Source organism: Scyliorhinus torazame, chromosome 2 (genome assembly GCF_047496885.1).
Source record: "Scyliorhinus torazame isolate Kashiwa2021f chromosome 2, sScyTor2.1, whole genome shotgun sequence".
Lineage (NCBI taxonomy): Eukaryota > Metazoa > Chordata > Chondrichthyes > Carcharhiniformes > Scyliorhinidae > Scyliorhinus > Scyliorhinus torazame.
The window spans coordinates 263,387,018-263,401,367 of record NC_092708.1 but is presented as its reverse complement, the minus strand read 5'-3'; the positions used below and the strand labels follow the sequence as shown (position 1 = coordinate 263,401,367).

Genomic DNA, 14,350 nt, shown 5'->3' with positions numbered 1-14,350 from the left:
TGATTTAACTCTTACTATGCGGTGTGTTGGATTATTGATCATTACTCGGACTTGAACAACGTGGCGGTATCAGAAAGATACCTGGCGACTCAAGAGCAAAGGTGATAGAACAAGAGCAATTAAACTAAGGCTAAAGTTAGCAACACTTCCTCCTCCTTGAGCAGCTCCAGCTCGTACAGCCTCAGGGCATCCACCAGAGGAAGGCCACCATTGCTGGCTGTATTCCAATGTCCATTATCTGCAGGGGTGAAAAGCCGACATGTTAATATGGTGCATACCCCTGTGCCCAACCAGGTCCAACGGGCTACATGGTGCCCCTGGTTGGTACTGTGGACTTTGCCCCCGCATGTTCCCCCCCCCACCCCCGCACCCCTGGCCCCGTCGGCCCCCTTCCAGCGCCCCCATAGGGGCTACAGTGGCCGTTATCCTCGGGTGGGCTGCCTGATACCCAGCTGGCGGGTGGTGGCCGGTTGGGGAGGAGGGTATGGTGAGGGTGATGTGCAGGGGTGGTGGGGTGTGGGCACACATACAGCCGGTGTCACTTGTCAGAATCAAGGACAAGGTGGATGGTCAGTGGGGTGCGCAGCAAGGTGGCTGCCTTGTAAGCCATGGCAATGGCGGTTCATGCGTGGACACTGTCATAATATGCACTCATGCACATAATGAGATACAGACAGGCAGTGACAGACTCTCAGTACAGCCAATCAACACACAGGGCAGAACACAACCAATCATCAGGCAGAACACTGGAAGAGGGTTTCCCACTATAAAACACACGAGGCATCAGCACTCTGCTTCTTTCCACGAGTGACAACTCTAGTGACAGTCAGGGTGTATATATCAGTTAGCACCTTCTACACGTGGCTCAGAGCTAGTCTGGTCTAGTTAGTTATAGCAAGTACGCTTAGGTTAGTAGAGTGTCAAACCCACAGCGAACTGTGTGCACTGCTTAGCAGGTTCAATAAAACGTGTTGAATGAACATCAACGTTTGGAGTCTACTTTCCAGTACAACTGCAGTCCGTGTTACCCCAGGGTGATTAACGCGACACCGCCCCAGTTTCCGGCCCGGCAGCCCACAGTCACGCCTCTCGGATTGGATTGGATAGGATTTGTTTATTGTCATGTGTACCGAGGTACAGTGAAAAGTATTTTTCTGCAAGCAGCTCAACAGATCATTAAGTACATGGTAAGAAAAGGGAATAAAAGAAAATACACAATAGGGCAACACAAGGTATACAATGTAACTACATAAGCACCGGCATCAGATGAAGCATACAGGGTGTAGTGTTAATGAAGTCAGTCCATAAGACAGTCATTTAGGAGTCTGGTAATAGTGGGGAAGAAGCTGTTTTTGAGTCTGATCGTGTGTGTTATCAGACTTCTGTATCTCCTGCCCGATGGAAGAAGTTGGAAGAGTGAGTAAGATGGGTGGGAGGGGTCTTTGATTATGCTGCCCGCTTTCCCCAGGCAGCGGGAGGTGTAAATGGAGTCAATGGATGGGAGGCAGGTTTGTGTGATGGACTGGGCGGTGTTCACGACTCTCTGAAGTTTCTTGCGGTCCTGGGCCGAGCAGTTGCCATACCAGGCTGTGATGCAGCCAGATAGGATGCTTTCTATTGTGCATCTGTAAAAGTTGGGAAGGGTTAATGTGGACATGCCGAATTTCCTTAGTTTCCTGTGGAAGTATAGGCTCTTGTGCTTTCGACGGTGGCAGCGTCGACGTGGGTGGACCAGGACAGAGTTTTGGAGATGTGCACCCCTAGGAATTTGAAACTGCTAACCATCTCCACCTCGGCCCCGTTGATGCGGACAGGGTTGTGTACAGTACTTTGCTTCCTGAGGTCAATGATCAGCTCTTTCGTTTTGCTGGCATTGAGGGAGAGATTGTTGTCGCTACACCACTCCACTAGGTTCTCTATCTCCCTCCTGTATTCTGACTCGTCATTATTCGAGATCCGGCCCACTATGGTCGTATCATCAGCAAACTTGTAGATGGAGTTGGAACCAAATTTTGCCACGCAGTCATGTGTGTACAGGGAGTAGAGTAGGGGGCTAAGTACTGTTGTTAACTTTTAATCCCAGAGGGCTCCATTCTTTAGGAGGTCTGAGAGGGGTGCTGCCTTGCTGGCGAAACCGTCAATTTGGTTTTGGCAGTAGCTAACCAGTCCTAAAAATGACCGGAGGGCTGAAACGTTCTGGGGAAGGGGCAATTTGGCAATCAAGTCAATTCTTTTGTGCTCCATCTCGCGTTTACCTTGTGTGATAATTGTACCCAAATATATCACTTCGTTTTCCAAAATCTGGGCCTTTTTGGGGTTTACTTTGCAGCCAATTGAATGAACTAGTTCCAGGAGTTCGGACAGAAGCTCGATGTGCTCTGCCTTGGTGTCTGTCTGCAGTAATAGATCGTCCACATACTGGACCAGACATTCCGGCCGGGAAAATTTTGATAATCCATTTGCCAGCTGTCGGTGGAAAATGGAGGGGGAGTTGTGGAATCCTTGTGGAAGGCATGTCCACGTGTACTGCTGATTTTTAAAAGTGAAGGCAAATTTGTACTGGCACGCTTTTGCCAATGGAATGGACCAGAATCCATTACTGATGTCCAAAACCGTAAAGTATTGTGAGTTGAGTCCCTGCTTGAGCATGGTCTCAGGACTTGTGGCTACCGTGGGGGCTGCTGCGGGGGTGATTTTGTTGAGTTCCCGGTAATCGATGGTCAGTCGCCATGATCCATCGGGCTTTCTCACTGGCCAAATCGGGGCATTATTAGTGGAGGCTACTGATCTGAGTACGCCCTGCTCTAATAAGCTGTCGATAACTTTTGCGATTTCTGCCTCTGCCTCTTGGGGAAATCCATATTGCTTTTGGGGTCTAGAGTCAGGTCCTGTGATTTGAACGGAACCAGTCATCCGGCAACAGTCGTGTTTGTGGGTCACGAATGCTGTCCTGTGCTTCTGCAGAACTGCCCTAACCTGCTTGTCTGTGCTAATTGTGGTTGGGTCAAACCAAAATTCGCCGACTGCGCTAATTTTGTTTGCATATTCTCCTATTGTAAGCGTTGCGGGGGCTCTTGCAGATTTTTGCCATTTTCCAAACACATTGGTTGACTGGATCAAAGGACAGGTTGTGGGAATTCATAAAATCTATGCCTAAAATGTGTTCTGCTGTGTGGGGTAGATCGACTAAGACTATGGGGTGCTTGGTGGTGATGTTGCCGATTTGAATGGGTATAGGGGCTGTGATGTGTCCCTGCTGTGAGTGGCCTGTAAAGCCGCTGAGGGTGATGGTGGCTGTAGTGGGCCACGTGTCCTTTTGAAACATGGTGGAGGAATTGATTGTGATGCGGGACCCTCCTATGTCCCAGAGAAATTTGATGGGCTGTCCCCGTATTTTTGCTGCATCTACTGGTCGGCCGGACCTATCCCAAAGGGTGTCGCAGACTCAACTGGGGGAGCCCGAACACCGTCAGTCCGTTCCGTTCAGGTCTGTCTGGTCTGAACAGGTGCTCACATTATGTATGGGCTCCGTCCTATTCTTATTCAGAGTGCCTGCCTGCTGGGCTCTCTGTGACTTTCGTGGGGCATTGCATTCTCGTGCAAAGTGTCCTAACTCTCCACAGTTGTAACACTCCTGTGGCTTTTGTGGGGGGCTGTTCCTGCCTTCATTTACCCATGCGGGGTTCTGGTGTGCCTTAACTGGGTGTATGTCTGCTTCTGCCTGCTGTTCTTCGGGATTTTTATTCGTGGGTTTGTTTTGAACAGATTGTTCCCAGGTGCGGGACAATCTTTTTACAACCCATTTCTCATTATGAGCCTCCTCTGAGGGATCATAATTGGCGCAAGCTTTTTATCCTGTTTCTGTGGTATGGGAGATTTGGCCATGTTGTCTGGGGACAAATGGGCGGGGTCTAAGTCTCCGAAAACTGCTGCGAAATGGATCCACAAGCGTCCAGCAAACGTTGTGGGGTGCTCGGTTTTCTTTTGCCTGCACTTATTGAGGCCTTCTGCAAGGGTGCCTCCTCCTACATTCTGTGGGTCAGGAAGGGCTGCTACGACCGAAGGGTCTAAACTCAAAACTGTGAGCTTCACTTGCTCTCACTCATCCAGGCTGTACATGGTAGCCTGCTGGTTTACTCTGGCAAAGAAGTGGTGGGGGTCTGAGGTGGGGAGGAACGGTTTGATTTTATCGCACACATCCCGTAATTGGGTCACTGTTAAGGGGGTGGTGTACAGAAATTCCGTGTCGTCCGATGTCGCTGTGCGGTGGGTGGTGACTGGGTTCATTGGAGCCTGAACTATCTGCTCTGTGGGGGGTTGGGGCGCTTTTCTCTTCTGGGGCTTTCCCTGCGCACATGTTCCCTGAACATATCTCTGCGCTGTCTCACTCAATTCTTCCCAAACAGGGCCGTCTTCCTCACCTAACTGTGATCCAAAGGTTTCCTGGAATCCTTTTTGAACTGAAAGCAGACATTGCAGTTCTGCAATCTGCTTCTGGCACTGTGCGTGGACTAATGAGCTTTGTCTTTGCTCCATGGTGGTAGTATGGAGTGCTCTTAACGCTGCCTTCAGGTCGCTACACTGCCTTTGCAATGCCTCTACCTGCTTCTCTGTTTCCTCTCGTATCAGGACTGCATGTTGCGTGTCCTGATAGGCCTTTTCGTACTGGGATTGGAAGCTGCTTAAGTGCGCCAGACAAGACGGGTGTGCCCACTTGGCATCATCCACCTCTCCGTCCTTTGCTGCTAACTTCCTTCTTAATTCTAGGTTTTCTTTCTCTATCTCGCTCACATCGACCTTACTCATTCGATGTGCCTCCTCTATCTCTCTACGGAGCGTCCGAACGACCTCCTCTGTGCCTCGCAATTGTGCCAAACAGGACACGATTGCCATTGGCTTGTGAGCTTTTCCCAAGCTTTTCTTATGGATTTCGCTCAGGTTCTCCCACCAAGTATGTCCTATACTCCCGGGACCTGTTTCCTCATTTTCACAGAATTCGCTCCAAAGGGGCGAAAGTACCCTTTGAGGTACTTTCTGACTTCCTCTTCCCAAACAGGACACTGTCCTACTCTACTGCTGGTCGCTGCGACCACAAATTCTTCAGGGTTCATGAGGCGTTGCATTGCCTGCATTGACATCTTTCCTCTCTGAATGCTTCTCTTAAAATTTGGAACGAGGGGTATTAAGGCGGTGCTGTAATTACGGGTACGGCTTTCGCTATTTTCCGGAATACAAACTCCCGACAGTTTTGTCGCAACAAAAAATCTATCAGTTTACCTTATAGCCCTGTTAGTTACGCAAGCATTAACACACTTCCGAATTCTGAGTATTGATCAGAACTGCTTGAACACTTGTGGTTTTTCTGTTCCCAATTGGATTTCTAATTCAAATTTTTGGGTTCTCCCGGAGAGGTTAAGCCACTTCTAGATCGGGTCCCGTCAGGATGTCGGCAGTAATATGTTGCTAACTTTTGGTTGGCTCTTAAATCGTAATTTGCTCTGTTTGTTTAACCTTTGCTCTAGAGTCGCCAGGTATCTTTATGATACCACCACGAGGTTCAAGTTCAAGTAATGATCAATAACTCAACACACCAATTAGTAAGATTCAAATCAAAACACATTTATTATACACAGTAAATCGCTACTCATGCATAAACCCTACTTTCTAGGCTATTTCTATAACTAACAGGCCTATACTTAGCTTAGGACTAGCCCACCAGGTCAGGGGAACAAATGGCCTTTCGTTCAGGTCCTGAATCTGTGGGATTCAAAAGCTGGTATGGACTGGTAGCTAGGAGCGCCTATCTCGTAGCGAGCGTTGACTTGAGACTTACTTGCTTGGAGGCAACAAGACAGGTCACTGTCAAGGGTTGGTTCAAGTTGCTGAGTGACCCTGCCAAAGAAGGACGATTTGAACTTGGGGGCTTTACTTTATAGTCCCCAGGGGCTTCCTGCCCTTCGGGGTGGACCCTGTACCTGGTTCCAAGTGATTGGACTACTTTCTGATCACGTGGATTGATTTCTCCAATGCTGGAGCGGTTCCCTGATCGCTAGGCGGTCCCTAAATGTTCATTGGCGTTCCTTTGTCTTGGCTCCTGCTGGCGCCGAGGAGTCTGGCTTGGCTTTGTTTACCTTAACTGTTGCCATTGTGCCTGGGAATCGCACATTACTATGTAGATGGCTGCTACATTACTATGCAGATGGCTGCTGGTTTCAGTGCTGTCTGGTTCCTTACAGGTCTCAATACACATGATTTCTGTATTTGCTAGTCTTTGCCTGTGTTGGCTGAATTTCCCTTCAGCCTTTGCAGTTCTCCATTTTAAGTCGGGAAGTGGCCAACTCAGGTGGCTACAGTACGCAGCCTTGCGGGGCCCCGGTATTGAGGACTATTGTGGAGGAGGTGTTGTTCATTCTTACTGATTGTGGTCTGTTGGGTCAGAAAATCGAGGATCCAGTTGCAGAGTAGGGAGCCAAGTCCTAGGTTTTGGAGCTTTGATATGAGCTTGGTTTGGATTATGGTGTTGAAGGCGGATCTGTGGTCAATAAATAGGAGTCTGATGTAGGAGTCCTTGATGTCGAGATGCTCGAGGGATGAGTGTAGGGCCAGGGAAATGGTGTCTGCTGTGGACCGGTTGCGACGGTATGCGAATTGCAGTGGATCAAGGTGTGCTGGGAGTATGGAGGTGATGCGCTTCATGATCAACCTCTCGAAGCACTTCATTACGACTGACGTCAGGGCCACCGGATGGTAGTCATTGAGGCTCGTTGCCTGGTTCTTCTTTGGCACTGGTAGTATGGTGGTCATCTTGAAGCAGGTGGGGACCTCGGAATGGAGTAGGGACAGGTTAAAGATGTCCGTGAATACCTCTGCCAGCTAGTCCGCGCAGGCTCTGAGTGCACGACCAGGGATCCCGTCCGGGCACTTCGCCTTCCGAGGGTTCACTTTCAGAAAGGCCAATCTGACTTCGGAAGCTGTGATGGTGGGTATGGGTGAGTTATGGGCTGCTGGGGCACTCGACAGCGGATTGTACAACACTCCGTGTCCTACCTCCTCTCTCTTCCTCATCAGCCATGGCTCCGGTCTCACGATTTTTAAAATTACACGTGAACCTTGCCTTTGGGAATTCACCCCAGTGGAGGCGGAGAATCGGGGAAGCCCCAGAGAATACCGTGTCACACCCGCTAATGATATGCCAACAGTGTTTACTGTGTGTGCATTCTGGAATGCACTGTCGCCACTGTCGAGGCAATGGAGAATTGTGATTTGCTGTGAAACCGGCACACGCCACGATTTTAGCATCGGAACCGATTCTCCGCCAATCGCGTTTTCCGATTCCAGCGTTGGCCGACAGAGAATCCCGCCCAATGTCACTATCTCTTTCCCTTCTTTAGGACTCTCCTAATCCAATTCTTCGCCCAATCTTTTGGTTCTCAATCATAATTCCCCCTTGCTTGGCATTTGACTCCCTTTTATAGAAATGTTATTGTGAATTTCCTTGGGACATTTTTCTGTGATGAAAGCTCCAGAGAATGCAGGTTATTTTTATTGTTGCGCCCAGTACGGAAATCAGGTCAAGCAATTTAAGGCTTGGGTTACAGAGTAAAGAAACAGATCTCTCGTTGTCTTCAATATCCTGCTGATTACTTCAGATACCGTACAGTACAATTAACTGGTGTCGGTTTTCAGAAATCCATCTTCCCATCACCTGTTGTTAGATTGAGTGGTGGTCACATGATTATACAGTATAATAATCCCCTCGTGTCAGTTGTGTAGTTGCATTTGTCGTCAAGTTGTCGAGACAGGTAGGAATTTCTAAAATCGGGCATCTGGAAAAGTACATTTCTTTATGTTTCCACAGAGTTTTAATTCAGGGAGTGAGAGTGTTAAATATCGATGCTCTTGTACCAGTAATTGAAAGTGGGGCAGCATGGTGGCGCAGTGGTTAGCACTGCTTCCTCAAGGCGCCGAGGACCCGGGTACGATACTGGCCCCGGGTCACTGTCCGTGTGGAGTTTGCACATTCTCCCCACGTCTGTGTGGGTCTCACCCCCAGAACCCAAAGATGTGCAGGGTAGATGGACTGGCCACACTAAATTGCCCCTTAATTGGCTAAATGAATTGGGTACTCTAAACTTATATTTAAAAAAAGTCACTAACCCAGGTCTCCACACTCGGGGGCTTCGAGTCCCACAACATTAACAAGATCCATCTCCGGGCTACCAGGGAGGCAAAGGCCAAGACGTCGGCCTCTTTCGCCCCCTGAACTCCCGGCTCTTCCGACACTCCAAAGATCGCTACCTCCGGACTCAGCTCCACCCGTGTTTTAAAAAGAAAAAAAAGAACCCAAAGATGTGTATGATAGGTGGATTGGCCATGCTAAATTACCCTTTAATTGCAAAACCCGTTTTAAGAAAACAAGTAATTGAAAGCATGTCCCAAATATTGTAACTTTGAAAGGTGTTGTTTTATAAATTAAAATGGCCCAAGTTTTGTTATCAATTTGCAGCTGATAGTCCTTGCTGCTATTTCGACATAAATCCCACAGGAACTTGCATGAAGGTTAAATACAGAAGTCAAAAGGTTGTTGCCGGAGTTGTACCCTAATTAACTTCTTGGCCTTGCTGTCTGGCTCCATCTTTAATTGCACTGAGAGATATTAATTTTTGATAATTAAACGTGAGTACAAAATAAATTTGTCATTGGCAGTTAAGCCATTTTAAGTTGAAATATCATTTTGAAAATAAGGTAAGTAAGTTACGGTCAGTCAATCTCTCTGCACAAGTCTGGAGTTTCATTCTTTCATGGTACGGGGATGTTGTTTGGATACCTATATTAAAAAACATATTATTTTCTTTTTATATTTATATCTCTAACTCTGAACCTGATATTTCCTTTCCTCTATATTTCTTTCTGGACCTGACTTGACGGTAAATACACAAGTGCTGTTAGAATGGAAGTCCAGGTTTTTGACCCAGCCACAGTGGTGGAACAGCAATATAGTTCCAAGTTAAGATGGTGTGTGACTTGGGAAAAAAACTGCAAGTGATGGTGTTCCGGATCATCTGCTTCACTTGTCCTTCAAGATGGTGGAGATTACAGGTTGGAAGGTGTCATTGAAGGAAAGTTGGCAAGTTGTTGCAGCACGGCACAGTGGTTAGCACTGCTGCTTCACAGCACCAGGGACCCGGGTTCAATTACGACCTTGGGAGACTGTCTGTGTGGAGTTCTCCCCATGTCTGCGTGGGTTTCCTGCGGGTGCTCTGGTTTCCTCCCACAATCCAAAGATGTGCAGGTTCGATGGATTGGCCATGCTAAATTACTCCTTAGTGTCCAAAGGTTAGGTCGTGTTACGGGTTTGTTGTGGCCTAAATAGGGTGGTCGTTCCAATGGTCAGTGCAGAGTCGATGGACCAAGTGGCCTCCTTCTGCACAGCAGGGATTCTCTGATGGCTGGCACAGAGAAGGTGGGCTGAAGGGCCTCTTTCTATGCTATAAAACTCTATAATTCTCCATGATCATGTCAATATGTAGAATTAATGAGTTAATACAATATTGAAAATGTCAGCAGTTAACATACTTTTTTAATCAGGCCCTTGTTGATTTAACTTTTCCAGAGTTATAACTAGCGACATAAAAGCTGTTGTGAAGACATGAAGGCCGTCCTCCTTCTCCTCTTTGTCATTAGCAATACTGAACAATCATCTTTTGATTATGCAGAAGGTGAGTGACGATGCTATCACATCTTAACCCTTTGTTTGCTTTATGAATGGTTTCCTGAGGTAGAGGATAGATAAATGCTTTCAAGAACAAATTAAATTGTTTCATAATATTAATGGTCTTGATACAATTAAAGTAGGATCAACGTCTCTACCATTTGATCCTTTCTCAGCCCGGGTGTCCTTGTGCCCCAGAGCGTGGGAGGGACATGCAATCCAGAGTTCCTGGGCGTCATTCTCCGACCCCCCGCCGGGTCGGAGAATGGCCGTTGGCCGCCGTGAATCCCGCCCCCGCCCCTGCCGAAGTCTCCGCTCCCGGAGATTGGGCGGGGGCGGGAATCCGGCCGCGCCAGTTGGCGGGACCCCCCGCTGGATTCTCCGGCCCGGATGGGCCAAAGTCCCGCCCAGGAATTGCCTGTCCCGCCGACATAAATCAAACCTGGTATTTACCGGCGGGACCAGGCGGCGTGGGCGGGCTCCGGGGTCCTGGGGGGGGCTCGGGGCGATCTGACCCCGGGGGGTGCCCCACGGTGGCCTGGCCCGCGATCGGGGCCCACCGATCCGCGGGCGGGCCTGTGCCGTGGGGGCACTCTTTCCCTTCCGCCTCCGCTACGGCCTCCACCATGGCGGAGGCGGAAGAGACACTCCCCACTGCGCATGCGCGGGAAACTGACAGCGGCCGCTGACGCTCCCGCGCATGCGCTGGGAAACTGACAGCAGCCGCTGACGTTCCCGCGCATGCGCCGCATTTCCGCGCCAGCTGGCGGGGAAACAAACGCCATTTCCGCCAGCTGGCGGGGCGGAAATCCCTCCGGCGTCGGCCTAGCCCCTCAATGTTGGGGCTAGGCCGCCAAAGATGCGGAGCCTTCCGCACCTTTGGGCCGGCGCGATGCCCGTCTGATTGGCGCCGGCTTTGGCGCCAGTCGGCGGACATCCCGCCGTTGGGGGAGAATTTCGCCCCCTGTTCCTCCAGAAATTCTTGTCAGATGTTCATTTAAATGTCATTGGATGAGGATAGTATTGGCTTTCTAAAGAGAGCCTGTGTGGTATTCACACCAGAAGAACAATCAATTCAGCAATGTCCAGAAGACAAGTAGTGTCTCTGAACTACATCACAACGTACACCTCATTCTCCCTTTGTTTTGTCCTTCTGCCTGTGTGGTTCTGACTTCGCTTTTTTTTGTCCCATTCCTTCTGCATGTCAGCACCTGTGGTTCTTTCAATCTGGATGTTTCTCCCAACTATAATAATCTTTATTGTCACAAGTAGGCTTACATTAACACTGCAATGAAGTTACTGTGAAAAGCCCCTAGTCGGCACATTCCGACGCCTGTTCGGGTACACAGAGGGAGAATTCAGAATGTCCAAATGACCTAACAGCACCTCCTGCGGGAATTGTGGGAGGAAACTAGAGGAAACCCACACAGACAAGGGGAGAATGTGCAGATTCCGCACAGACAGTGACCCAACCGGGAATTGAACCTGGGACCCTGGCGCTGTGAAGCCACAGTGCTAACCACTGTGCTAACTCTCACCCACTTGTTCTCAGATTCTAACTCTATCTTTGGCTCTGTTGTCTCCTTCACCATCAATGCATCTATTTATTTTCTGTCGCTCTGTACATCTGTCACCTGGGGCGAAATTCTCCCCCAACGGCGGGATGCCCGCTGACTGGCGCCAAAGCCGGCGCCAATCAGACGGGCATCGCGCCGGCCCAAAGGTGCGGAATGCTCCGCATCTTTGGCAGCCTAGCCCCAACATTGAGGGTCTAGGCTGACGCCGGAGGGATTTCCGCCCCGCCAGCTGGCGGAAATGGCGTTTGTTTCCCCGCCAGCTGGCGCGGAAATGCGGCGCATGCGCGGGAGCGTCCGCGGCCGCTGTCAGTTTCCCAGCGCATGCGCGGGAGCGTCCGCGGCCGCTGTCAGTTTCCCGCGCATGCGCAGTGGGGAGAGTCTCTTCCGCCTCCGCCATGGTGGAGGCCGTGGCGGAGGCGGAAGGGAAAGAGTGCCCCCACGGCACAGGCCCGCCCGCGGATCGGTGGGCCCCGATCGCGGGCCAGGCCACCGTGGGGGCACCCCCCGGGGTCAGATCGCCCCGAGCCCCCCCCCAAGACCCCGGAGCCCGCCCACGCCGCCTGGTCCCGCCGGTAAATACCAGGTTTGATTTACGTCGGCGGGACAGGCAATTCCTGGGCGGGACTTCGGCCCATCCGGGCCGGAGAATCCAGCGGGGGGTCCCGCCAACCGGCGCGGCCTGATTCCCGCCCCCGCCCAATCTCCGGGAGCGGAGACTTCGGCGGGGGCGGGGGCGGGATTCACGGCGGCCAACCGCCATTCTCCGACCCGGCGGGGGGTCGGAGAATGACGCCCGTTGTCTCTCTCTTTATCCTTTTCCTTTCCCCTCTCCGTGTCCCGAAGATCTCTTTCTGTCAATATCTGTCGGCATCTATCTTGACCTCTGTTTCCTGATTCGCCTCCATGTCTTCTGTCTCTCTCTCATGGTCTCTGACATTGTCTCTTTCTCCTTGCCCCTGAATCCAATCTCTGTGTCAGTGAGTGTCCCTCTCTCTGCTCCTCTGTCCCTGTCTCAGTTTGTGTGTCACTCTCTCCAATATCCACCCCCCCACCCGGCCCACCACCACAACTTTGCAACATTCCTCTCTCTTTCGTTCTGTATCTCACCATATCAAATGATACAAAATATATCCTTTTTTGGTTTAAGGTGAAGTTGGCATTGCAAACCATGACATTGCAATTCTCAATGTACTTGGTGACTTCGAGGTAAAAGACAGTGGCTGTGGAGATAAACCCAATCAGCACCGCAATTTAACAAGAAGCTGCAAGGAACTCAAAGAGAAGTATCACATTACCCAAGGTAAATGTTTTCAATAACAAATGAGATTGTTTCATAATGTTAATGGCCTTGATACAAACACCGCCTCACCCCCCCCCCCCCCCCCCCCCGCCATGATAGAGGAAGATGGTCAGGGCAGAGGTAAAGAGCGAAATACCTTGAAAACAATCTCAAAATGCAATCTCAGTGACACATGTCGTTGTGGAGAAGCAGGACACTTAATTAACTTGTTTAATTCAAGTGAATTACGAAGTCAATTTAAAGTTTATTCATTCCTGGTTTCAGGAAATTTCAGGAAAGCAGGAACCAGGACCAGGAGGAACACGTGTGCCCCTCCCGGGCTGCTAAAAGAAATCTTTAACCAGCTCTCTCCCAATCATGGATGTCTCTGCACTTCTAGCGATCCTGGCCTTCGCCACCCCACTAAGTCTTCCCCCCCAACCCTCCGCCCCCCCTCCTCCCCTCCCTCCCTCCCTCCCTCCCTCTCTGCCTGCATTTCTTTGACTCATTAATTTAATCTGAAATTACCATTGTCACCTTCTCAGGGAATTGTGCTAAAATGAAAAATCTGGGAAATTCAGTAATTTCGAACGTGTTCTGCTGGGTTTATGCTTTTATTCTTAAAAACTGTTTAAAAATGGAAACTCTGTCGTGGCAGTTTGGCTGGATTGAAAGAACTCCTTTTGATAAGTTGATGAGCTCAGCAACCCTGTAAATAAATGTTTACCTAAGGCAAGTAGGTGACAATGGAGAAGAGAAAGTCATGGGTTTGTTTGAGTAAGGTGTTAGAGATTCAAATGAGGAGACGAGGGTGTGAACTTTACAATGACTTTGTAAAAGGTAGACTCACAAAATGAAAGTAATTAAGGGGGATTCTGAGGAGGTTCTTTCAGATAAGGAAAGATTAAAAGGGAAAACAGTGTCTCAGGAGCAATTGCAACGTATGCTGGGTCGCTGTTTCGTGACCTTAGCCTGCAGCAGGAAAAGCTGGTGATAATCCCTGGGCCTTCGGATGTTGGCTGCTGCGTGTGTGGTGTTGCTTCCCGCAGTGTTCAGGTACACTGTCCAGGCATCGCAGTCTGATTGGGATGCTAGGCAATGACTCCCACATGTTATATGGCACGCTCACCAAGGGAATCCACTTGGGTTGTGTGAGGTGCTCACTCATGTTTTCAATAACAAATGAGATTGTTTCATAATGTTAATGGTCTTGATACAAACACCGCCTCACCCCCCATGATAGAGGAAGATGGTCAGGGCAGAGGTAAAGAGCGAAATACCTTGAAAACAATCTCAAAATGCAATCTCAGTGACACATGTCGTTGTGGAGAAGCAGGACACTTAATTAACTTGTTTAATTCAAGTGAATTACGAAGTCAATTTAAAGTTTATTCATTCCTGGTTTCAGGAAATTTCAGGAAAGCAGGAACCAGGACCAGGAGGGACACGTGTGCCTCTCCCTGGCTGCTAAAATAAATCTTTAACCAGCTCTCTCCCAATCATGGATGTCTCTGCACTTCTAGCGATCCTGGCCTTCGCCACCCCACTAAGTCTTTCCCCCCCTCCCTCCCCCCCCCCCCCCCCCTCCTCCCCTCCCTCCCCTCCCTCACCATCGGACAGAGGGGCAGCTGGCCCTGTATCATCTCACTCTGCCAGCCCTGGCAGTTCCTCATGGTTTGCTCCATCATGTCGAGGCCCTCAGCATTGCTCCTCAGTGACTGTGACATGTTCCGCAATGTGCCTCGGCCATGCTATCTGAGTGTGGGACAAGTCCTGCCAAAC

The 14,350-nt window shown here is 49.8% G+C and overlaps 1 protein-coding gene across 1 annotated transcript in view; it reads left to right on the top strand.

Moving 5' to 3' along the window:
- Positions 1-9,610: 9,610 nt before the first annotated feature.
- The window catches only part of LOC140398170 (intelectin-1a-like), a 71,693-nt gene continuing 66,953 nt past the window's right edge, over positions 9,611-14,350 (top strand). The window contains exons 1-2 of the mRNA XM_072486517.1: positions 9,611-9,719; positions 12,437-12,589. Coding sequence (XP_072342618.1) covers positions 9,650-9,719; positions 12,437-12,589 — 223 coding nt within the window. The 5' untranslated portion in view covers positions 9,611-9,649. The remainder of the gene's footprint in view (positions 9,720-12,436; positions 12,590-14,350) is intronic.